The 26,516-nt window shown below is 43.3% G+C and overlaps 1 protein-coding gene across 3 annotated transcripts in view; it reads right to left on the bottom strand.

Moving 5' to 3' along the window:
* adam12b (ADAM metallopeptidase domain 12b) overlaps positions 1-26,516 on the bottom strand; it is a 93,835-nt gene that overhangs the window by 59,325 nt on the left and 7,994 nt on the right. For 2 of the 3 annotated variants that reach the window (XM_026189369.2, XM_026189371.2), the window contains exons 2-3: positions 21,448-21,569; positions 18,424-18,497 (exon numbers count right to left, since the gene is read on the bottom strand). In XM_026189369.2, coding sequence (XP_026045154.2) covers positions 18,424-18,497; positions 21,448-21,569 — 196 coding nt within the window. Of the gene's footprint in view, positions 1-18,423; positions 18,498-21,447; positions 21,570-22,238; positions 22,373-26,516 lie in introns of those variants that run through there. The other variant, XM_080287979.1, reaches the window with a different exon arrangement.

The following is a 26,516-nucleotide window of genomic DNA, read 5'->3' as shown; positions in this document are numbered from 1 at the left end:
TTGTATTCCTGCCCAGAACGGCGATGAACTCTTCGTTTACTGCTTCAATATTCCCATCCATAACAAACTACAAACTGGAACTAATGAGAGAGTAGGGATCTTCAAGGGAGGTGGCCTATTATTATTCATTGAAAAAGAGTAAACAAATGCATAAATGTTAATGTCAGAGGCTTCCTATCTGTCCAATTAATCTATGGTGGTTCCCCTGGGCAGCCTCATTGTTCAGCCATACTTTTTTTGCCTTCAGGGGAAATTTGCAATTAAGAGCTGAGCAGAAAAGACATTAAAGATGTCTTTCATTTTTCCCCTCCCTTTGATTTCTGTCTTCTTCAGCCATTTCTTTCGTAAAAAAAAAGAAGAAGAAATAACTGGTGCATATCATCATCAGCTCCTGCTCTCCCACAATCACATTCATCCATCACATCTGGCACTTTTCCTCCTTTCTTAAATCTAAAAGTTGAGAGGAAGAAAACTTTAAACTATAAGCTGCAAGGGGCACGTGTGGTGCATTAGGCAACTACTTTATTATAACATGGTCCACTGACTACACATGTCCCAGACCATCATCTCTCCAGTCCCAGACTGCATGAGGCATTCTTCCCCTCCTCTTAAAAAACGTCTCACGTCATTAAACCCACTCTTTACACTTCCACAGATCCTATACTGATTCTCCAATAAGATAATAGCATGCAATCTTTCATTCTCCAGCCCATTACCCTGCAAACATGGTGGAGTTGGTAACTTTCACTTGGCACGGATGTATCAGTTTAACATAAGGATCGGGGTGAACGGTCTGTCACTGACGCTGATGCAGGGTAACATAAGGCGTCATGGTTGCTGGGTATTGAGCAGGAGACGCCAATTATTGTATGGGCTACGGGTGGTAAAACAATGAAGTGCTTTTAACTTAATCACATCTCCTTTTCTGAGTTTCAGTGGTTCACTGATACCTAGAGTACAGAAAGTGAGAGCAGTCTGGAGCATGCCTGCGTTTTAAATATATTTAATGCACCACGATTCATCACTCACTGACCACAGGGCACAGACGCCATAAAAGTAGCTGTCGCTACAAAAAAACCCAAGCAAGGACGGTAAAAGGATTTAAAAAATATCACTGATCTTATATCACTAAAAAATAAATGTAAAGTAGTAATAAGCTTAAAAGATTAAGCACTGTTTATTAAGTCTTTGGCCATCATCTTCGGTATTTATATGAAACTGTCACATTAACGAGGCTAAATTAATTGCAGAGATTTGGGAACACATTGCTAAGATAAACAGGGCAGAGTGTTCAGCATTACACAAAAATTCATTCAGCCCAACTGTAAACATAAATATTTTACTTCCATTCATTATTTCATTAAATTAAATTTTCTACATTTGATCAGTATTTAAAAAGGCTCGCCAGCATGAAATGTTTGAGAATTAAACTCCCCAAAGAGCTTGGAGAGTCAAACGAAATTTAAAAGCTATCCACTCACTGAACACTGTGTTAGGTACACTGTGATAGTACTGGGTTAGACCCTCTTCTGCCTTCAGACCTGCCCTAATCCTTTGTGACACAGATTCAATAAGGTGCTGGAAACACTCCTCAGCGATTTTGGCCTGTATTGATTTGATAGCATCACAAAGCTGCTGCAGATGTTTCAGCTGCACGTCATTGATGTGAACTTCCTGTTTCACCACATCAAAAAGGTGCTTTATTGGACAGCAACAATACATTGAACTCAGAGACGTGTTCAAGAAAACAGCTGATTTGAGCTTTCTGACTACTGGAAGCAACCATCAGAACACGGCCATAAAGGGACAGACATGTGCAGCAGTAATATACCAATAAACTTGATATCAGGCAGGATGGATCCATGCTTCCATCCTGTTTATTCCAAGTTCTGATTCTACCATCCGAATGTCAAAGCAGAAATCAAGACTCATCAGATCAAGCAATATCCTTCCAATCTTTTGTATGTAGCATAATCTCACTTTCCTGCGCCCACTGTGGTCTTCTGCTACTAATGTCCATTTGATTCAAGGCTCCTTATGTTGTGGATTCAAAGATGCTCTTCTGCATACCTTGGTTGGTTGGTTATACCAATTAGTTGAGTTACTGTAGCATTGCAACAACGTATTTTTTTCCCAGTCAACTGCTACTAACTGGATATTTTCTCAGTACATCAGCAGTTTCTGAAATACTCAGACCAGCCCACCTGACACCGACAACTATGACAAGTAACATTAAGTTGCTGCCATGTGACAATTAAAGTGTTTTACCTAACAAGGTGGCCAGCAAAGACCCGTTTCTATCAATCTACATGTGTCAACTTCATCTTTTAAGGAGCCCTCTGGTAACTTAAACTAAGCCTGCTGTAACATGGCTCAACTCTGAGATGCACACAGTCACACTAATGGACAGACACCTGCAGCATTATGACTGAGTATGTTCCTCATACGTGTTTCTGTGTTCACTTACTTAAAAAAAAAAGAAAATAAAACCATAGCAGTTTTGGATTATTCTCTAAACAGTAACAACATGCGCATAAAAAGTGCTTATCTCACAAACTCAGCTTCTTATTTGCAATACGATTAAGACGAGTCAGTGATTAATTTCTGCTATTCCCAATTCAGAAGAGAGGCTGCAGTACATGCTTCTGAAAACAAACAGCACACACACACACACACACACACACACACACACACACACACACACACACACACACACACACACACACACACACACACACACACACACACACACACACACACACACAGACATGCAAAGCTTACTTTTAATAACAATGTTTGTAAGAAAATGATTTTCAGTAAACCGAAAAGTTTTACTACAAGAAAAATACATCTTAAAATGAATATTGAAATGAATCAGATTATTTGCTTGCATGTAGTTTTTTTTATTGTTAACAACAACAACAATTTGTGTTTTAACCAAAAAAAAATGAGACTCTAGTCTAGTTATTATAAGATATAAACACATTTTAAGAATCATTACTAAGAATCTACATTTAACCAAATAAAACACAATAGTTTTGAAATGCATAAATTCTACACTTAGAAATTTGTATTGTATACACTAGTGTATACACATTTTAGAAAGGAAGACATTAAACTGAATGGATCTGCAACGTTAATGACAATACCCGCTTAAACTGCTGCACGCCTAGTGCTGAAGCAGCATCAGGAATTAAAAAACAACAACTCTATATTCCATATCTTATATTACCTGCAGTGACTGATGGCGTTCTGAGTCTTATTGCTGGCAATAAGCATATCAGATAAACACCCATGAGATTGTAAAACAGCTGCTGAGCTGTTCTGTCTCAGTCCTTATTTCTCATGGGTCTCCTACAATTGACCCATTCTCTATTCCTTGCTGAGATATGGCATAGGATGTGAATCATGCACAAAGCAATGTCTGCTTTGAAAAAGATTTCTCATTAAAGCCTTTACACCAGGCTTTTATGGCTAAGGGTTTTGAAAGGTTGTGTGTGAAACGTTATTATGATATACTCTGCAGGTTGAGTCCCTGGCCTAGAAACTGAAATCCGATGACAAACTGTACACTAATGGCTGTATCCTGCCGTAGACAAATATATGAATGTGCATGATAATGTACAAATCGCACATGCATTTCATTATCTTGAGCAATCTATTGATGTACAGTGAGGTAATGTAATCGCTCATATAGCACACTCTCCAGGACATATTTCCTGCTGATGCAGATAAATGATGCCCAGGATAAATGTGGATATTATGCATCAACATCTGTAGCCCCACTCCACATATCAAAAACTCCAACACAGATAATAGATTTTCCGCTCACCGACACCGAGGCAACAGTTCATTCCACTGATGCCCTACTGAGTATATCACAGAGCGTAATTTAAAACAAAAAAGGTTTGCGAACAAGGCTGCAAATGCATCACCCCTTTGGTCTCATTAGGAGCCTCTTACTCTCTGCAAAGCGCCTGGAAACTAAATAGTGAATTGCTTACATTCACAGGATGCTAAGTGTTCTCCTAACTAGCTCCGTTGACAGGTGACCATTCTCTATTTTCTGTATGGTATGTTTAAGGTTCCACTATATCCCCTTACATAAATGAGAAATTACAATACAAAGAGAGAGAGACCAACACGACCATATTAGTTAAGTGCTATGACAACAACCTCAGCATCCTCTCTGCTGCTGCAGACACCTAAAAATAGGTCTGCAGCAGGAGCAAATAGATGATACCATGTGCTGATAGACTGCATTAGTGCATTAAACTTTTTCAGCGAAAGCCCAATCACAACAATACCTGGAACACATTTTCAAATTATTCACCAACATACCAGACTTCATCTGTTTCAGTCCAGCAACAGTTTTAGGCAGTCGAATTGTAAGATAAGTGCTCTATTCAACAAGTGCAAGCTGCAAAATATGTGTCTACAGTGGGAACTATGTGATTTTCTTTACGCACAGTTAATTATTAATCACACAAATTTAACAAGGTACTGGAAACCTTCCTCAGAGATTTTGTTCCATTTTGAAAGAATAACATGACACAGCACAGATATGTCAGCTGCACATCCATGATTTGACTCTCCTGTTCCAACACATCCTGAAGGTGTACTATTGGATTACGATCTGGTGGCTCTGGGGGCCATCTGACTACAGTGAATGCATTGTCATGCTGAAGAAACCAATTTGAGATCATCTGAGTTTTGTGGCATGGTGTGCTATCCTTCTGTAAGAAGCTATCAGAAGACAGGTACACTGTGCTCTTAAACTAATGAACATGGTCACCAAAAATACTCAGGTAGGCTGTGGTAATTCAGTTGGTACGGAGGGGTTTAAAGTGTGCCAAGAAAATGTCACCCACACCATTACACCACCATCACTAGCCTGAACTGTTGATACAAGGCAAAATGGATTCATGCTTCTGTGTTATTTACGCTAAATTCTGATCCTACCAACCGAATGTGAAATAAAGCAACATTTTTCCAATCTTCTATTTTTTCATTTTGGTGAGCCAATGCTTTTGCAGTTTCCTGTTCTTAGCTGACAGGAGTGGCACTTGATGCAGTCCCCTGCTGCTGTAGCCTCAGTTTCTTGCACACACTGTCGTCTGCTGCTCCTGTAGACATTCTGCTTCAAGGTTTCTCACTTGTGCATTCAGAGACATTCTTATGTTTACCTTGGCTGTAATGAGTTACTACTGCCTTCCTGTCAGTTCGTCCCTGACCACTATATGTAAACCTAGAGATGGTTGTGTGGGAAAATCCCAGTACATCAGCAGTTTCTGAAATACTCAGACCGCCCTGACCAGCACAGCACCATGTCACAAATCACCTTCTTTTTCCATTCTGATGCTCGGTTTGAACTTTAGTAGGTCTATGCCTACATGCCTAAATGCACTGTCGCTGTCATGTGATTGGATAATTGTTGGATGACATCAAATTGGATGATTTGATGTCTTGGCTCAGTACTAACCTCAGATTTCTAACTATTTCTAAGTAGAGGAAAAAAGTGTCGAATGTGAGCGTCTTTGAGCGAGCTTGGCTTTGACCCAGTGTTCAAAAAAAAAAGAAGAAAAAAAAGCAACACCTAAAATTACCCTCCCTCTCTCTCCTTTTCATAGTGTCATTCAAGATTTGGGCAACTGTCCCCAAGGACGATCTGCATTATCCACAAACTGTTCAGCTAACTAATTAAAGATGGCAGGAGGCAAAATGTGATTACTATGCGCTCCAAGCTTAACAAAAACTACAAATGTAGTAGAAGAGGTAGAATTCACAATCGGATCAATACTCAAACAAACTGGATGCGTGTTTCGGGATACTCGTCAATGTATAGACCCGACTGCCAAAGTATTTTGTTTTTCTGGCTGACCAAGCAGCAGGAAAAGGGACCCATTGTTACTGCAGTTGACCTGCATGAAACAAGAGAAAACAGATATCCTGGCTCTGTCGAAAGGCAACAAAAATAACCTTCCAATGCCACTGAACAAAATAAAATACAATGTTCCACCGTGTTTAATCCCTATGAAAACAAAGTCTGAGAACAACTATTTAACTGAATGGAGCAAAGAAAGCTGCTAACCCAAATCCTCTGTAGGTGTTTAACCTAATAATGCCTGAATTAATTGTGACAGGCACAACAAAATGGCTTGGCATCCAAAGACAAAGTCATACAGAGAGTTGGCACCAAAGTACAAGTACACATGCGTTGGCACCAAACAGCAGCCTGGGGTCCAACGTTTCCCACCGGTGGCTTTGACAGGGTCTCAGGTTGCGTGGTGACAGATTAGCTGCCACCAGTGAAAACACAAGCGAGCATGTGGGGAGCGTGGGAGGAGAGGATAGGAAGAGATAGCATAAGAATGGGGTGTTTGGGGTTGGTGGCAGTGGGGGGACCTGAATATAGCCAGAGAAACAGAGAGACATGTGACAGGAAGCAAGCATCGCTACAACTCGATCACAGACTCACTGGAGCAGAGGAAGTGGGAGTGATAGAAGAGTTGGTGCAGGAAGAACCCAGTAGAGGAAGTTTGCTGCTGTTTTCAACTTCCAAGATCCAGTTTCTAACCCATTTACTGACCGTGCTTACTTAGAATGCCTGAAAACACATTACTACTTATTATCACTGAGTAGTTACACATGCAGTCCCTAATACAGGCCTGCTTAGGTACCAGAGCTGACACCCAAACACATGGGTATTGCATAAAGTTCAACTTATCTCATAGTCGACAGTAACCTGGGATCACTCTCTTTTTTCTTTTTTTGCCAAAAACTCTCCACAGTGAATGAACTGCGTAATAATATATCTGCTCTGTGGTGCACGAAGAGAGAGATGTTGGCATTGTCAGCTGTGTTATTGAAATAGAGTGCATCTTCTTTCCCCTGGAAAACACACTGAGGATGTTGCTATGGGGATTTTTTTGTCAAAAGCATAATGATGTTGTTTAGATGTGGCCATGTGTTTCAAAAGGCCTCTTTCCTCTTTTCTTTCCTGCCAGAGAAGAATGAAAGGAAATGTTCTCAATGGGAAATGCATGGTCTTGTGTAGTGAGCTAGTTAGAATATGGACACATCAAGCTCATTGTGTTTCAAGAAGAATAGCTGAAAAGATGTATTTTATTAAAAATCATAGTGAAGCACAATAATCATACCTAGCCTATGTGTTCACTATTTAAATTGTAAAAAAAGAGAACTCCATTCTCTAAACAAATGTATTAAATCACGTTTTGTAAAAACTTAGACAAAACTAACAGATTTGATCAAATCTTCATGCAAAACTCTAAAAACACACTCGCTAAAACAGATTATGAACTTGTGATACATAATGTTAACCACATGCAGAAGAATTTAAACATACAGCACATAGCTTCCACACAATAGCTCAAAATTATCCACAATTGTTGAAAATGATGTCACGAACCCAGTTCAGAGTCCACAAACAGCTCAGTGATTTGAAGACTGACCCCAGTGATGATAGAAGCAACCAGTGTGCAAGAGGTGATGGATGATGAAGAGTAAGAACAAGAGCAGCAATTTTAGATAAAATCTGAGGAACTGCGATACACGTCGCTCATGGAATGACAATGAAGGAGGCAGGGCAAAGAGTGCAACCCAATCACAGCTGATTCTCTGTGGCCACTACGAACAGGAGATCAAAAGAAGAGAACAGGCCATTTAGTTTGTGGATCATCAGGTTTTTACTGACGCTTCAGTACATCATGTTGCCAATATAAATATGTGCATGAGTGCCTGCGTGCGTCCTCTTTGTCACTGTTCCCTTTTTGTAAATGGCCACATAATGGTACCATGTCCTGAATGCCATATTTTCTATTTTTTCCAATGAAGTGCACCATGAATGTTCAGTAGACTTTTCCCCCATGTGCTTCTTTTATTTTTCTAAAAAAAAAGAGTCGTTATGAGTGTTTCACTGTTTGGTCTAAGTGGTTTTAGGGAATGCAGCTTGAAAATTGTTGTGTGTTTACTGCTTAAGAAAAGGGCCCAAGTGTTCAAGAGTTTACTCAGATCTCTTCTGAGTAAACTCCATTCAACAGCATCGGGAAAACCTTTCAAAATAGGAAATATTTGAATTTCATTGAGTACTTATTTTCTCAGCAACTCTGTTGCAGGTCAACAGTTTACATTATTTGGCATTTTAATATTCCTACATTTACTTGTTCAGAAGACGGAATGATCCAGTACCGAAATCCCCAATAGGTTTTTTTCTTTTTAGAGTAAATGTGGTAATCGCTGTATTTTAAGTTTAACTCATTTTCCAAAAAGACAACACAAAATACACAGTTGTACATGAATCTGACTCTTAGTTTTCTGCATATATAGTGAACGTATAATGCAACAGCCCCAACATTTTCAGTTATGTATCCATGACTTCAGTGACTTTATGACTTAATTTCACTGATTTGCATTCATTTAATGCAGTGGTTCTTAACCTTGTTGGAGGTACCGAACCCCACCAGCTTCATATGCGCATTCACTGAACCCCTCTTTAGTGAAAAATAAAATGTGATTTTTTTACTGGTGCACAAAATGAGCCATGCATGTCATGGCGGAGGCTCTGCCGAACCCCTGAGACCGACTCACCGAACCCCTAGGGTTCGATCGAACCCAGGTTAAGAACCACTGATTTAATGGGAACGTACTTTACCTTTAATCAAAAATCATTAATACTACTTGGTTAACCTAATTTAACCTCAAATTTCATCCATGCATTATAATTATTTACAATGCAGCAACATTTGTCTCCATAAAATGGTAAATAGAGTGCTGGTTATAAAGTGTATTTCACATATAAAGCTATAATTAGCTTTAATATTCATACAGCACTGTATTTTATGCCTTTATGAACACGTGTGGACTCGAGGAACCAGGAATAGAAGCAGTCGCCTTCCGATTGTCAGATGATCCTCTCTACCTTCTAACCCATATCCCCATAATGCCTCAGTCCCCAAAGCATTAGTAATACCTAAACTACAACACACACACACACACACACACACACACACACACACACACACACACACACACACACACACACACACACACACAGAAGTATCTTTGTCCCCCAGACAGTGCTATTGAAGTCTTTAATCAAGACTAATGTGTAATGTCCCGTATGACCACCATTAATCATTTAAAGCCGGGCAACAGTGCTATTGATCAATGCTATACTTCAAAGCAGCCACTGCTGGCAAAGGTGTGCATGTCTGTCTAACACAGTTTGCTCTGTACAACAGGTCAAGCCTTAAATATCATATATGATGATGTTCATGTTGCTTTTATGAAAATGGGGATATAATGTCTCCTCTGTCTCTGTTTTACTGCCAACTTTGAATGAACTGTGATGGAAAGGAAAAATGATATGGTATGGCATTCAAGAGAGGCTGAACTAACTCTCTGATATATATGTTGCATGGGTACAAAAGTAATAAAAGCCAAAATACAGTGTACAGTGCAAAAGTACTAAGACTTCCACAGAAGTGACTCTTTTTTGGAGCCAATATTCACAAAGAGGAATATTCTGAAAATAAGCTTTGCAGGGCTCTTCTTTCAAAAGCTATGATGACGGACTGACAAAAGAATGTAAAATCTATGCTGCTTACATTTTGAATTCAGACAGTTTGGTCCTCATGGCTGGCAAGAACACAAAAGAGATAGCCTCTAACATCAGGGGAAAACAAATTCAGCTGAAGCTCAGGTGTTCGTGCAGTAACACTTCATTTACAAGTTGTACAAATATAAAGGGACTTTGACTCTGCATACAGGCATTGTGCATGCCGCCTAAGAAATACACACAGGCAAACAGAAGATCTCCTCTGATTTATTCCTCAGTAGATTTGTACTTGTCCTGCTATAGCCAAGTTTGCATGGGACAGCGCCAAGCAGCTAACAACCAGCAGTTTATTAATTGGATCTGGTAGCTTGTTTATATCGGTAAGGACTGAGATCATTTCACACTTGCCATGGAACAGGTGTGCTCTGCAGCAGTGCCAAATGAGCAAACTGCACGGGCTCAGCACATTGAAGCAAAAAATGGATGTCTGGAGTTTTGATCTCCTCCACACCTGCTTCATGCCCTGGAGGACGGGGCTGTGGCCCCCCCACACCCTCTAGCAGATTATTACATGAAGGAACCTTTTAAAAAAACAAAAAACAAGCGCGTCCATGCTCACAGGTGTACACACGGGTGATCACACCCACAAACGGTTAGTTATGTCTATAACTTCTGTTCCCTGAAGGAGAGGAACGAGGTACAACACATAAGTATGGGATATCACGCCCTCGCGTGTCCTGGCTGAAGAAACCTTTATTCACGCCTTTACGGCAGATGACGTGTGATGACACGCGCAAGGCCCCGCCCGCACATATAGCCGCTGCCATCACCGTCATCCCTCAGTTCGATAGCCGCTCTTCACCGAGCCAACTGCTCAGTGGGGCCACCCTGTGTTGTACCTCGTTCCTCTCCTTCAGGGAACAGAAGTTATAGACATAACTAACCGTTCCCTTTCAGTCGATTCACTCGGTACAACACATAAGTATGGGACCTATATACACGCCCCGCAGAGCAGCCACCGAACCGGAACGGGACCACCACATCCTCAGTGAGTGGTAGACCCAGCAGAAAGGACAGCATGAGCCACCGAAGGGGCTGTAACGTCCAACCGATAAAACCGCACAAAAGTGTGCGGCGACGCCCAATTAGCCGCTGCACAAATATCAGCCACAGGCACCCCTCTAAAAAGAGCCCATGAGGTCGCCATCCCCCTGGTGGAATGAGCTCCCACCCCGTGGGGCAACGCAAAACCTCCGGTGCTGTATGCCAGCGAGATAGCTTCTACAATCCAGTGGGACAGCCTCTGTCTGGACAGAGCTCTACCTCTATTCGGATTAGCGAAGCAGACAAACAACTGGTCACACAAACGCACATCCCGAGTGCGCTCAATGTAGGTGCGTAGCGCACGCACCGGACAAAGAGAATGCACCCTCCTCTGCTCCTCAGATTCAAAAGGAGGGGAGCAAAAGCTCAGCAACTCAAACTCCATCGAACTATAAGATGCAGGCATGACCTTGGGAAGATAGGCGGCATTCGGACGCAATACGACCTTGCGGCCATCAGGAGAAAACTGTGTGCAGGCAGGATGCACAGACAGCGCATGAAGGTCCCCCACTCGCTTCGCCGAGGCCAAAGCGAGAAGTAATGCGGTCTTATACGAAAGAAGTTTCATATCTACCGACTCAACGGGTTCAAACGGAGGGCCACAAAGGGCCTCCAGCACCAAAGACAAGTCCCAAGCAGGGACACTGGACTTAAGCACGGGCCTCAGCCGGCGAACCCCTTTCAGAAAACGCACGGCGAGGGGATGCGCACCTGGTGTCACCCCATCAAAACCGATATGACAAGCAGATATAGCCGCTAAATAAACCTTGATCGTCGAAAACGAAAGGCCTTTATCCAACAGCTCCTGCAGGAATGTCAAAACATCCACAATAGAGCACTGAAATGGGAGAGTGTGGCGGTCCTGGCACCATCGCTCGAAGGCTCGCCATTTGTAAGCGTACAAGCCTCTAGTAGACGAGGCCCTGGCGCTCTGAATCGTCGCTACCACACTAGGTGGCAGACCCTTAGCAACCAAGTTTAACCTCTCAGCAGGTAAGCATGAAGGTGCCACAGATCCGGGCGCGGATGAAACACTTCCCCCCCCCGCCTGAGAGAGGAGATCCCTGCGGAGAGGAAGCTGCCAAGGACTTGCTGCAAGCAGGCTGATTATTTCTGCATACCACGACTTCGCGGGCCACCAAGGGGCCACCAGGATCAGAGAGAGGGAATGCCGACGCACCCTCTCCAGAATTGGAGATATCATTTCCACTGGGGGAAATGCATACAGGAGTACGTCTGGCCATTGGTGCGCTAGCGCGTCCAAGCCCAAGGGTGCATCGTGGTCGATTATGGAGAAGTACAGGGGGCAGTGAGCATTCACCCTGGAAGCAAAAAGATCTATTTGCGCCTCGCCAAATAGATCCCAAATCTGAGCCACTATTGAAGGGTGTAACCTCCATTCTCTCACCAGAGGACCCCCCCTGGAGAGAAGGTCCGGCCCCAGGTTCAGGTGGCCCGGGACATGGGTGGCTCTTAGAGTCAGAAAATGAACACTGCACCATAACAGCAGAGAGCGAGACAGCTGCAACAGGGGAAGAGAGCGTGTTCCTCCCTGCCTGTTTATATAAGACACCACTGTTGAATTGTCCGTCCTGACTAAGACATGCTGGCCCTGCAGGACTGGACGGAAACGCTTTAGAGCTAAGAACACTGCTAACAGCTCTAAGTGGTTGATGTGCAGCTGGCGCTGAGCCGCGGACCAGATCCCTCTCACTGACGCACCCTCGCACAGCGCTCCCCACCCACTTAGGGAAGCATCTGTGGACACCACCTTGCGAAACAACACCCTCCCAATCCGAGAGCCCTGGTGCAGTAGCCCGGGCTCCCTCCAAGGACGGAGAGCTAGCATGCAAGACGCAGTTACCGGCAGCCTCCTCCGGAGGTGACGCGAAGCACACAAACGGTGAGAGAGAGTCCAGCGTTGAAACGCTCTCATTTTCAACAGCCCAAGCGGCACTACGGCGATCATAGATGCCATCATGCCCAACAAGCGCAATATCGTCTGGAAACGCAGTCTGCGTCCCAGCTGAAATTGAGCGAGGCAGCGATGAAACGCGGCCACTCTGTGCTCTGACAACCGTGCGCGGCTGGAAAGGGAGCATATTTCCAGACCGAGAAAAGCGATCTGTTGACCTGGGATTAGCGAGCTCTTCTGAAAGTTCACAGAGAACCCCAGTGTCTGAATGTGTGACAGAACCCGCGACAGCTGCGTCTCCGCCTGTTCTCTGGAGCAAGCCACGAGAGCCCAGTCGTCCAGGTAGGCCAAGATGCGGATGCCCCTCTTCCTGAGGGGCGCTAGCGCTGCCTCGGCACATTTCGTAAAGGTGCGGGGAGCGAGCGACAGCCCGAACGGCAGCACTAGGTATTCGTAGGCTACGCCCTCGAATGCAAACCTCAGAAACTGCCTGTGTTTCGGGTGTATAGCGACATGAAAATAAGCATCTGTTAGATCGATTGTCGCAAACCAATCTCCCGGGCCGACTGCACTCAGGAGCTGTCTGAGTGTTAGCATCTTGAACCTGTACGTTCGCAGGTACGTGTTCAAGACTCGCAGGTCGAGGATGGGACGAAGCCCTCCCCCTTTCTTCGGAATGACAAAATAACGGCTGTACCAACCTTTGTCCGTCTCCGAAGCGGGGACCACCCGTATTGCTCTCTTCTGTAATAGCGCCTGTATTTCCTCTCTGAGTACCAAGGCTGCCTCGGGGTTGACAATCGTGTTCACGACTCTTTGGAAACGAGGCGGCTTGACCCGGAACTGCAACCGGTAACCCATGGCAACGGTTTGCAGCACCCACGGAGAGGGGGCGCAAGCGCGCCACTGAGGGAAGTGAGCAGCCAGCCGGCTGGCCTGCAGCACTGACGGCGGGGCGCCGTCGCCCCCCAGTGTGTCTGCAGGGGACTGCATCCCCTGCCTGACCTGGCTCATGTCGCCTGCAGGTTGAGCATTTGAGATTGTTTGAGAGTAAACCACACTCTTTATTGATTGCAACATGGGAACATGTACATTTATACATTTTGTTGGGTGCACCTTTTCCGGGGCATAACAATGAAAAACAGCGGGAACACTCGATGTGGTCGCTTGAACATTCAACACATCTGAACCGTGTGCAGGGGTTATGTGCTTGGGAGACCGCGATAGGGAAGTGCAGCGCCTTCTGGGGCTGACAACCTGAACAGAACTTAAGCGGCACCTCTTGTGCGGCAACAGAGGGGTAAGAGCAGCGTCTCCCTGCTGCCGGATCCCTTCCCCACTCGCAATCACAGCTAGGAGGGCTGAGGCTTCTTCCTCCTGGGCGTCGGGTCCCGTCGGGGGCCCGGGGGAGGGCCTTTGCCCCAGGCCGACTGGCGTGGAGCTCGGGCCGGAGTACGTGCTCTCGCCGGCGGCCCTCCCACTCCAGCAGTGGGCGCCGGTCTCTTGCCAGCTGTCAGAGGAGCGGCGGGCCTGTGAGAGCTAGCAGTGGGCTTGGGCTGGGGCTGGCGTCTGGGGATGATGTCGCGCAGAGCTTCCGTCTGCTTCTTCCTCAGATCGAATCTAGCCTGAATGGCTTCAAGTGAATGTCCGAATAACCCAGCCGCAGACACTGGTGCGTCCAGATACACAGCTCTGTCTCTATCAGGGACGTCGGAGAGGGTCAGCCACAGGTGCCTCTGCGCCACCACTGTCGAAGCCATCCCTCTGCCCAGGGAGAGCGCTGCACAGCGAGACGCACGGAGGATGTAATCCGTGGTGACTCTAACCTCGTTAAGAAGAGGTGACAGCGGGCTGTCCTCCGGAACCAGCGATCCAAGCTCCGCCAGGCACATTGCTTGGTACGTCTGGAGCATGGTGACGGAGCTCATGGCTCGAGCGGTGCCGGCCTGAGCCCGATAAATCTTCTCCAGCTGCGAGGCCGAGAATCTGCAGTGCTTGGACGGCAGAGTTGCGGGGCCACCGACACCATGGTTATGGGACGGGGCCAGATAAGCAGCCAGAGACGGCTCCATAGGGGGTGGGTTAGCTAAACCAGCTCCCTCGGCGCCGTCCAATTCCATGTACTGTCCATAGCCGGGCACAGTGACGCGGGTAGACAGAGGTTTGTCCCATGATGCTGTTAGCTCGCAGAGAAAGTCTGGGAACATGGGGAGGCAGTTTTTGGCCGTTGCGGGCTCCAGTGGAAGGAAAAAACCCGCAAACCGCGACGGCTTCCGAGCTGGTGGAGGAGAGGGCCAGTCCACCTGCAGCTTCTCAGCGGCACGGCGAAACAGGGAGAAAAGAGAGGTGTCATCGTGGCCGACCGGCGCAGCAGCGGCGGCATATTGGGTCGACAATGAGCTCTCCTGCTCATCCTCCGACAAACCATGGATGTCCAGGCCGATGTCCAGCACGTCATCGTCTTCCTGGGGAGCGCTGGCGGGCTTCAACCCAGGCTGAAGCCCGTCAGCGCTCCTGCATGGTTCCGGTCCGTCATCGGCTAACCCGTCAACGTATTCCATGTGGTCAGCCCAGCTAATCGCGGGGACATCGACCTGAAAATTTTCGTCTTCGGACTCGGACGAAGCCGGGGCTCCAGACTCGGAAAGAAGAGGGTCATGCCGTGTGACAGCCGAGCGTCCCAGCACTCTTTCCACAAACGTCACCCGTCTTTCCAGGGTCGAGCGTCGGAGCTGGCGACAAAACGCACAAGCTTCGGGCTCCGTCAACGCTCTCCTAGCGTGGACGATCCCCAGGCAGACAGGGCAGGCATCGTGCTGGTCGCTGTCGTGCAAAGAGAAACCACATCCCTGAGGACAGGGGCGAACAGAAGATTTCTGCTTTGCTCGCTTCGGTTTGGAAAGCGAAACGCTGCACAAGAAAAACTTGAAAATAGCGCTCCGCGGGCAGCCTACGCACCAGCTGGGCGGTGGAGGCTAACACCAACAGGGGCAGTTAAGCTAGGTTCAAGTTGGCAGACAACGGAGCTAACTAGCAGTAGCTAGCTAGCCCAACTCAGCAGAGGTGTTCTCAGCGAGGTGAAGAGCGTAAGAACTGAGGGATGACGGTGATGGCAGCGGCTATATGTGCGGGCGGGGCCTTGCGCGTGTCATCACACGTCATCTGCCGTAAAGGCGTGAATAAAGGTTTCTTCAGCCAGGACACGCGAGGGCGTGATATCCCATACTTATGTGTTGTACCGAGTGAATCGACTGAAAGGGAACTACACCCTTTTTGGCTCCTACCTCAAAGCACACTGTGTTCTGTTGATCTTATGTGCTGCACAATAATGTTTAACATTTAGTATTTACTGTCATATTCCCATATATCATTGTGATGTTGTTTATTCTATTACTCTTGTTCTCTTCTGCTTGCTTTCTTTTTTCTTTCTCAGCAGGTGATCCAGGTGATTGATATATGCATTTTTTTTTTCTCTGCCCGTTCGGTTGGTTTTTGTCTTTTGCCCTTCTCCCCCGTCCCTCTTCTCAGCTGTTTCTCTTTCCCTCTTTCTTTCTCCCCTTCTTTCCCCCAGTCAAGTCTGTCCCGTATTCAGCAAGTGAAAATAAAATAAACAAAAAAAGGTGAATCAAATGGACCATTACGGCAAGGCTGGGATGGTCAGTTTGGTAAAGTAAATCCGTTGGGCATCTTTCTTTGCCTTTAGACAACAATTCTGATGGCAAAAGAGCCAAACGGGACAGGCCAAAAAAAAAAAAAAAAAAAAAAAAAAAAAAAAAGAAGCAAAAAAAAAAAAAATTAAATTAAATTAAAAAATGAGCTTTCACCAAAAACATGCAACAACTCAGCAAAAAGAGGAAACACTACTGAGATCTAGGGCTCTCCTCATTCAGATGTATCCGATTCCTGAATACCAGCACTAAATTGTTCTTCTTCTTATTTGCTTCATTCTGGAAATTTCACTCCATTTAATGTTTTTACTACATTTCCCCTCTAATTAAATTCAGTTGTGTGAAGGCTTGCTAGACGAACCGCCTTTACTTTGATTATAATCTTCAAATTGTGATTTTGAAAAATTATACAAAAGACTAAATTTCAGATGCACTAGACATGAGCCCAAGGATATTCACTGGAGTTTTTTTTGTTAAAAATCATTATGAGTTGGATAGAAATGAAAAGGCCCTGAGGGTCTAAACATTGCTTGGGACAGACACTGACTGCTGTTTTTGAAAATGAGCTATACCTTTAAACAGTCATATCCTGATGTTCCCTATCAGAGACAATCACAGAATAAATATCTGCAAAGTTCAATCCTATTTCTAATCCTATGGCCTCTGATGACTATCTGGTGAAGAAATATGTACTGACAAGCACTATGCAGATTTGGGTAAAAAAAAAGAAGTTAATTTGCACAGCACCTCAGAAGCGCATGTTGTGTCTGCCTCCACCAAACGCCGGAAGCAGAGACGATGTGTCTGAATCTTAAATATTGCTAAAAAACCTCAAGGACTTCACTAAACTACAAACATACTTTTTGTCCTAAGCGCCCTCATCTTTCCTCCTACCCCAGACTCAACGGATGCGCCCTCGACATAACAGGCACACGTAGAGGTCAGAGACCACCTGTTCTGAGCTGGCTGAACTGCTGAAGCGATATCAGAGGACACATCTGGCCTGACACGCCGGATGGGAAAGGCAGCTTGCTTCCAGGCTGGTGACAGCCAGTGACGGATGACTCACAGCTGATGCTGAGGTTACAGGAGGTCACATGGTGAGCAAGGAACGGAAGGGTTAGTTGGGACAGTGTTTTTCTAAGGAGCGTTTAGCTTCTAGAGAGGAGCATGAGCTGATTTCTAGTTTGTTTTGCAAGTGTTTTGAATTATCGAAGCGTGGAGTGGCAGAGTACCTAGGGGATGTACGCTAACTCATTTGTTCATCTGCTCACATAATAGACCACTTGCTGAAATCGCTCCTTAAAATGGAGAATAAAGATGTGAATCGATATTTGATTTCTAAATTTCGACAACAGTTATTGGTTTTCATTTTCTGTCTCGCACACAGCTCTGCATTTTGAATCTCGAAAGTCCAATTTGAGTTTGTTCTGAGAGTTAGCAGTGACAAGGGGCCTCACCAGTTCTGAACAAAGTCTATCAATTCAATGTCAATATCCGTATCCCAAAGCAGCAGAGTAAAATATTATGTCTCCACTCCGTCTGAATAACAAATATTGACAGACACAAGACCTGAATCGGTAATGCAATCATTCTTGTAAGATTCTAAATTTCCCCCGGACATGTAACCTGGTTTTTCTTTTGGCTTTACAGCTATCCTTCTTGCCTCTCTCTATATATATTTCTTCTCAGTGTATTTCAGTTTGAGCGTGACTTTGTGTGGCTATATTTACATATTTATGAACTCTACATGATCCTCACCCCTCGTTCCAGAGTTCACAGCGTTATTTTCCACAGTATGGAAGGGAGAGAAGTGATGAGAGATGCTGAAAAGCAAAGAAGGGGAGGACGAGCATGTCCTCTGAGCTCTGTGCTGCCTTATTCTTTATCAGCTTTCATCTCTTAGCCCTTCCAAGAGACTGAACGATAAAAGAATCCAATCACAAGGGGACATATTATTTTCTCCCTCCTTGAATACACTATACCGTATCCTAGACCCACACAATGTCTTGTCCTCTTGCATATGTAACTCGAGGAAGCAATGGTCAGGAGCATGGTTTATCTATTGACTCTGTGTGTGATTAGCATACTAAACATGCAGTTTCTTCTAACTCAACGCACCCGGTGAGTATTAAAATGAGTCATAAGAAAAAACTCACTCATTTTTCTCCAGCAACAGGATCAGCTGTTCACCTTCTGCGGGCACCAGCAGCTGCAGCGATGCAGGATATCTCTGAAACACAAAAAGATATGAGGTCATGCCCAGAAATCACCAATCCTGTCTGTGGACGTGCGTGAAGGTTCAACTGACGTTTTCGTGCACAAAGCAGGATGGGGCAAGGCACAATAGTGCTAGAGGAACAGGAAGAAAACTTCCACATCATTCACTTCCCAAATCTGGAATCAACTTCCATTTATACCATGACAATCCTTAAGCCTTTAATGGAAACAAATCCACTGAATAGAATTACAATGAATAATATAGTGAAGGGATTTGTTACTGTTACTGAGGAAACTGTACTGTTGCTGTTTAATGTTTCACAGCATATTGAGACAACTCAGGAAACAGTGTATTTTTCAGCATGAAGATGTGTCTAAAAACAGACAATGTTAAGATGCTTTGACAGTGGATTGGTTTAGGTTTTGCAAAAGAATAATGGAACAAGGAGGAGGACTAATTAATGGTGTTGTGTGGGAAACCACATGTCACTCAATGACATGTTGCTTCTTTGCTTCTGACAAGGTTTGTTTGCAATAAATTGATAAAGCCTCAGTTAAAATGGGACTTTTTGTCACTGGTGTATAAAAACACAAAATCTGCAATAATGTATTTTGACAGTATTTCAGACTTGGTCCAAAACGTAAGTTTGATTTTTTTGGAAGAGAAAAAGTGTCGCAACAGCTGTAATGATTACGTGACGTGAGTGGTTTGGTGTTAATGACGAATGGCTGCAAGTGTCATTTAAAAATTGAATCCTCTATCAAATATTAAAATGTCAATTTCCAAAATATAGCTTTAAGGTGAGTTAATGCTTTTCTGAAAATTAGCATCGTCCTTAAGGCAAAACAGAGGCAAAGAAGTTCCATGCTTTAGAGCCTCAGTTTTGTAAAAAAGGATTCATGAACGTAAGCTAGCAGAGAGGAAAAAGGGTCAGACATGTTCACACTAAGCAGAAATGGATTTATATTTCATCAGCTGATATTTTAGATCAACAGAGTGCTCTTTCACAGTGACATTTCTTAGGATAGCTGACCGATGCCTTCGGGGAAATACTCTGCTGGCCAGTCTGAAGCTGTGTGTCTGCAAGTATGTGTGTGGACAATTCATGTCATGTCTACTGTGCAACAAAGACAATGTGTCATAATTCTGCAATACTTTACAGCTCCAAGAAAACTTCTACTTGGCACACAAGGCAGGTATACCGTAGCTGACCATTTTACACCTGTTCAGCTGCGTATCGATACAAATATGTAATATACATCTAAGCAGAGCCTGAAGATGCCTGTGAAAATGTGAGAATGCCTTGTTGATGGCAGATGTCAGCGGACTATTACCAGCAGTAAGATAACATCTCTCAGATAGGCTACAGCAACAGAAGACCACAAGTATTGTGACTCCTGCAGGTAAGAACAGGAAACTAAGGCTACAATGCACAACGGCTCCCAAAACCTGAACAATAAAAGACTAGAAAATATTGCCTGGTCTGATGAATAGATTTCTGCTACAACATTCAGAAGATGGGGTCAGACATTGGTATGAGCAACATGAAAGCATGGATCCATGCTGCCTTGTATCAACAGTTCAGGCTGCTGCTGTTTGCATGATTTGTGGGAGATATTTCTGGCACTCTTCGGGCCCCTCAGTACCAGCTGAGCTGCTTAAATGCCACAGCTTCCTTGAATATTGCTGCTTCTAGCAGGACAACACACCACATCACAAAGCTCAAATCATCTCAAACTGATTTCTTGATCATGACAGTGAATCCAGTGCAGTCAAACGGCCTGCACAGTCATCAGCTCTAAATCCACAAGAGCATCACTATGAGGTGATGGAAGAGGAATTTACAACAAGGCTGATAAATCTAGGGCAGAGTGTGATGCTATGATGTCAATATTGACCAAAATCTCTGATGAAATGATCAATGTTTCCAACACCTTGTTTAATTTGTGCCATGAAGAATTTAGGCACGACTGAAGACAATAGGAACAGCGAAGTATACCCAACAAAATGACCAGTGTGTGCATAAATCTGCCTCTGTGTTGTGACTTTTACTGCAGTCTCTGATAAGACAATCACAAGTTACCCTTGTAGTAAGTTTAATATGGGACAGCAGGCTGCTTTAACTATTGTCTCGCCTTAACAAAAATGCCTTATATCAGCACAGTAGGTGATAGAAAAATATGGCTAATGTAGCTCAAAATGATTAAGGCTATAAAACGTAGTTTCACTTCCCCACAGTATGTGACATTTTTGTGATGACTGACTGTGAGGCAGGCACATAACGCTGGGAAAAAAATCCTAAACAAAACAAATCGTTCAGATGGTGACTTCCCTGCACGAGGAAAAGTGTTTGATTGCTCAGGGAGTTCTGAATACCTACACATTTCCCTCCTCTGGAAAGTTTCCTTAAGTTGCGGTAGAGATGCCAAATTTCAAACATTTCCCTTTCCAGCTGTAGTAAGTGGAACAGACAGGGTTTCATAGCCTGAGAAGGCATGTTTAGAGAAACCAGAGAGGGATGATTTGTATATATCTTTTAATCTAGCTTATAATGTGTAGTACATGAACGAAATGACACTCTTTACAAGCTGTTACAGAGCTTTTAGCAATAAGTTCACAATATGTAGTGTCTAGTGTGTGGCAAGCTCATATTTAACAAAGAAATGAGGACATGTTCAAAACAAAGCCGATAGCATGGAAGGAGAAGAACTACAAAAAGGGGCATGACATGGAGGGAAAACATAGCAAAAGAGGGGACTTCTCTACCAAAAGAAATTAAATAGACAGGCAACAGATGGAGGCAACAGAGGAAGGAATCATATACTGTGGTTATGTTAAACAAAAAGCCAGACATCTATACTTGGCTGCACTCTGAAAAGCACACTGACATTAGTTCAGTATCTGGCTGAGTCAGCTTATTACCAATAAGCTATTTCTGCTAAATGGTTTTGAGAGTATTTACCCCAGATGTGAGTTGACTGAGAGGTCTGCGCTCTTTGCCCTTCAGCAACAGAGGTATGGCGGTCTCATAAGTTTGCGGCCTGGTTGCCTCCCCGCTCTGTTCGGCCTTGTCTGGACTACTTCCTGTGAAAAGATCATCAGCACAGATTAGCTTGAAATTTAGCATCAAGCTACAAACAATACAGATTGCAAACAAAGGGGTCAGAAATGTGGGTCAAAGCTGCTGTGTAATATCCTCAATAATTCAAGGACACCATTAATGCAACAAAAGCTTGGAAGGCTCAGACACACAGCAGAGCAGAACACTATTAAAGACTGTGGTCGGTGCTGCAGAGAAAGAGTAAAAGCTCACTCCTGTTCCTGCGAGTAGATATGCTATCCCCCAAAGGACCCTTGCAACAAGACCACAGCCACAGACAGAGCATCAATAATAGATGCTCTCACGCAGTTTATAACTCTTCTTCTGCAATATTTCCCCAGATGGGAATGGGTTTTTTTTTCTAAAAAAGGTAGGATGAAATTGTCTTTCCCATTTCTTATATATATATATATATATATATATATATATATATATATATATATATATATATATATATATATATATATATATATGTATCCAACTTTGTATAGTAGTTCAGGAACGAGCACCATACTGTGCTGTTTCCTCCTCTTTTCCACATATCATTTTACTCCTCTTCCAAACTTGTAATAGAGCTAAATTACCAAAGTAAGAAACTGGTTAAGCTAATTAGTTTTTAAAAGATTGCTCTTTTGGGACAGAAAGAAACCTACTGTGTATAGCATAAGATGAAGTATAGTAAACCATATCAATGCTTGGAGCAAAATGTGGGAATCAGTCACAATTCCCTCTGCTCTCTCAGTGTCTCTCTCAGCTCCACAGAAGACTTGGCTGTCCCTAACGGCCTTACAGAGCATGTCTGTGCTGTTGCTAGCCCAGCAGGATTCCTGTGTAGCCCAATAAATGTTACAAACCCATAGAGGATTGAATAGAGAGTGTTAAAAGGGGAGGGGAGAGGCTGTTTGAGGTTTCACGCTCCCGCTATCAACAAAGTAAAACTGAGAGTGAGTGCGCCGCCTCTATTTACTATACATCTAAAGTCTCGGCATATTCTCTAATCCTTGGAGATTTGCAGTAAAGCATCCACGTGTCTGCATGTGCATGTGTAACATTATACACAGTGCAACAAGAGTTCAGCAGTACACTGAGCAGAAATGCTACAATCCCACATATTTTGTTGCTCCTCCTCCCGCCTGGAGGTGTTTTGATTTTCAGGTACGTTTGTCTCTTCAAAGGGTGACAATTCTTGTCTTTGAAGACTGACTCCTGTGCCACCGTGACTACGCTTCATACAACTTCAAACTGTCTGTGACGGCGGCTTGTCTGTGTTCTCAGCGTGGCCCACACTCTCAACTTAGCCACAGTACATAATAAGCTAACAAGGGCATAAAAGGGACCTCCTACATTTAATGGGATATTTGAACATATGCCGATGGTAGTTTGTTGGTTTTAGTGGTGCACGAAAACCACGTTAGACAGACGGAGCAGCATGACTGAGACCACAGGCTGCGGCTGGAGTGCCATTAAAAAAGAGCTATAAAAGGAAAGCCAGGCAGACGTCTTGTTAATTAAAGACTTCATCACTTCCACCAGGGTCCCTCACAAATCATTTAGAGCTCTCTGACACTAAATGAGTTTGCGATCCTTAAACAATATCAGTTTGGAGTGGAGACTTCAAGCCTGGGTGAGCTCAAAACAAACTAGTTAGTACAATGTGTTTTCAGCCCACATCTAAGTGTTTCTAATTCTTCTGTAAAGCCACATTCTAACGAGCTTGCCATCATAAAGAGCAACATACGGAAAATCTTTCCTTGAAGGCATCCATCTCGTTACATTTGTCTCTACACAAAAAGAGACAAAGGGAGTTTTGTGAAATCTAATCCTGCCCATTTTCTCTCCTCCACACACATGGCCAGTCTCTGGGTAAAGTAAGCGTGCTCACTCAATGTTGGACGTAGCCTCCCTAATTCGGGGGGGTTTAGATGCCGTTTGATGTTCTGGTAAGCGCTTTGTTTGAAGTACAGTGACCCCTTTAATATGTGAATTAATGAGTTTTTGTAGCATTTTGTGTGTGCTAGGCTTCAGTTTGCAACATCTGCCAAAGCAAACTTAAAAGAAAGTTCCCTTCAAACAGCAGAGAAATATGACATTCATCATCATTCTCACGGGTTTTATCCTCTTTGGGAACCTTTTAAATTCACACTAAAACTGGGTTAATCCCGTATGTTTTCTGAGAGCTCCATGACTGCTAAGCCAACCACAGTTGTACCCCCATATTGGACACAAGGCAGAATTATCTGTGGGTCACACATGAAAAACACAAGTTCTGTTTTGCAGCCAAGATCATCTTTCCCCCAAGCTCTCTTTAAATAGCCTCATAACCCAGATTTCTTTTAAAGACAACTCTGTTTTGATGATCTAACAAATATATTTTTCTTTCTGCCACTATTTCATATTCTGCACAGCTGAGTATTACTGGTAGGAAATGGGAATTCAAACAGAGGCCGATGTCCACTTTTCTCAGCAGGGCAGTGAAACAGCCAAAAACATAAACAAACAAAATGAGCCACAATTACTGCAGTCAAATCGAAGAGGCTGCTGGACTCTGGGAAAAACTCTACCTCATTACATAGACTTGGTATTTTACCTGCTGCAACAAAAGGCTTCTCTGATAACTTTCACATCTTTTTGTCCATTTATCTTTTTGATTGAGAAAGGTGTTTATATTGTGGAGGGATTTAAGCAAAGCAGCCAAAGCAGCATGGATTACCTTTTGAAAAATGCATATGTCTGGCTGCTTTTGTATCTGATCAACAAGCAATTTTATTATAGGGTCCCTCTAGTGAGATGGATAAGAGAATACAAAACATAAGGTCAAAACGAGTTTATGAAGGACATTTAGCAATCTATAAGCAAAATGTTCAAGGAAACACAAGAGAAGATGAACACCACAGCGGGACTTGAGAGACCTTCTGCAATCAGATTAGCGTCAAACAACATATGCATACAAACTAAGTGTAACTTAACGTCTTTATGTTTTGCTGGGAAAACAGGAAATAAGGCTGTGTTTGCCTTTTTACCTAAAAAAGAGTTTATACAATTCTAACACGCTTGAAAGTCAATATTTGGTGCAACCATCTTTATCTTTAAGGTACAGTAGCCACAGCTTCTTAGTAAGAGTCTTCTATAAATAATTCACTGCAAATCAACTTATTATTAGGTTGTTTATTATATATATTATATGTTGTATAGTAAAAAGCTGTAAAAATATTCATTATTATGCAAACAGAAGAATCACAAAGTGAAGAGCTGCGAAATATTTCAGACAACGTGACACAAAGAGAAAAAGTCATCAAGCAGGAACTCTTTGAGCAGAGTTAAAAATAAAATCAAGGAAACACAACAAAGCCTGAAGACATGACTTCAGTTATTTCTCAACACAGAGAAGAGACCTTTAATGCCAGCTGATCAAAGGATAAGAACTCTGATTATGGATTTGATAATGGTGAAGATTTATTGGTCAATATCTGCACAGCGGCTGCAAAACCAACCCTCTAAGCCTCCAATCATCTGTAAATGCCCTCAGAAAGGTGAATCTTGGCCAACAGTGAATCACTGAAGAGGCTTTTAGCTTGAAAAAGGAAAATGACGGCACCCAGCGCATACACAGGGACAACTGCCAAAACGCTGATAAGAAACACACAGCATAGGTGAGTTCAACTGTTACAATTGGATTTGATGGAAATCTGGATCTGATCCAGAACCATTTCTGGGAGTGATTACTGTATTGACTTTCCTTATTGATTACAAAATGGTAAGACATTGACCCAAACTAAAATCCCTGCGTGAGCGTGAGATGAGCGTTGTTATAAGTGTAGGCAGGCTGGCTTTTTTCATCCTTAACTGATATGAAATCAAATAAAGAAGTGTTTCTCTGAATGAAATACCGAGGCCATTTCCACCTTTGTACATTACACATTATAAGCTTTCAAAGAGGGATATTTTTCATTTTTTATTATGTATTTTTCATCTCTATCACGCATGTACATTTACACAAGTACTAAAGTAGTTCCTTTCTTCCTTAGAGTTAGAGGAAGGCATCAATATCAATCTCATCTTTGTTAAATATGAAGCTATAACCAGCAGATAGTTAGCTTAGTTTAGCTGAGTGGACTGGAGATCAGGGGAATGTGAAAGGAATTAAACCAGATGGTTTTACAGAGTTTCATGTGTGAGACAATTTCTTGGCCAGACGTTGTAACGTCTTATGGTCCTGTCATCACAATGAGTTTGCCTGGAAAACAGGTGTGAAGTTACCATGCACAGCCAAAAGTAACTCCCCTTAGAGAGCCACAGTGTCATAGTACTGGGTCTTTGACCCAGTGTTTCTATGTTTCCGGACTTAATAGTATTTGCTGATTTCTAAATATATAATTGCTTGCCTAGAAAGAAAGTGCTTTATAAAAATTGGTGGATGAGGCCGCTATACACAATAATAGGTCTCAATATAAAGAAACACATTAAAAAGTGAGGTTGTGCTAGCACTTATTTAATCAGAAGTTTCTCAGAAAAATATAATAACATCAATATATCTTTGTGACCATCTACCATATTACAGCTTATTCAGTAAGACTTATTGCAGAACTCAGCACTACAGCTTTTATTTCCTTTTACAACGCATTTCTTTTTAACACATCAAAGGGAGCATTTTACAGTTCCTACTTCAATATTATGTTCGTAGACTAATAAAAGACATTCAAAAGTAGTAATGGCATTGTTTAAAAAAAAAGGAGCGCTGTAGCTCTCGGAGGTGCTAGATACTTTCCTGCATATGAATTAATGTTTGATGGTGGAAGCAACTTCAAAGAAAAGACTTTCAATGGAAAATAAGTCACTCGGTGAACAGACAGGCTTCTCTTATAGAGATTAATGTACAAATGTATATTTCAATTTGGTGTTTTATCTTGAGCAGTATAACTGGCCTGCTTGCT

The sequence above is a fragment of the Astatotilapia calliptera genome, chromosome 13 (genome assembly GCF_964374335.1).
Source record: "Astatotilapia calliptera chromosome 13, fAstCal68.1, whole genome shotgun sequence".
NCBI classification, from domain to species: domain Eukaryota; kingdom Metazoa; phylum Chordata; class Actinopteri; order Cichliformes; family Cichlidae; genus Astatotilapia; species Astatotilapia calliptera.
This window is presented reverse-complemented; position numbering and strand designations above follow the sequence as displayed.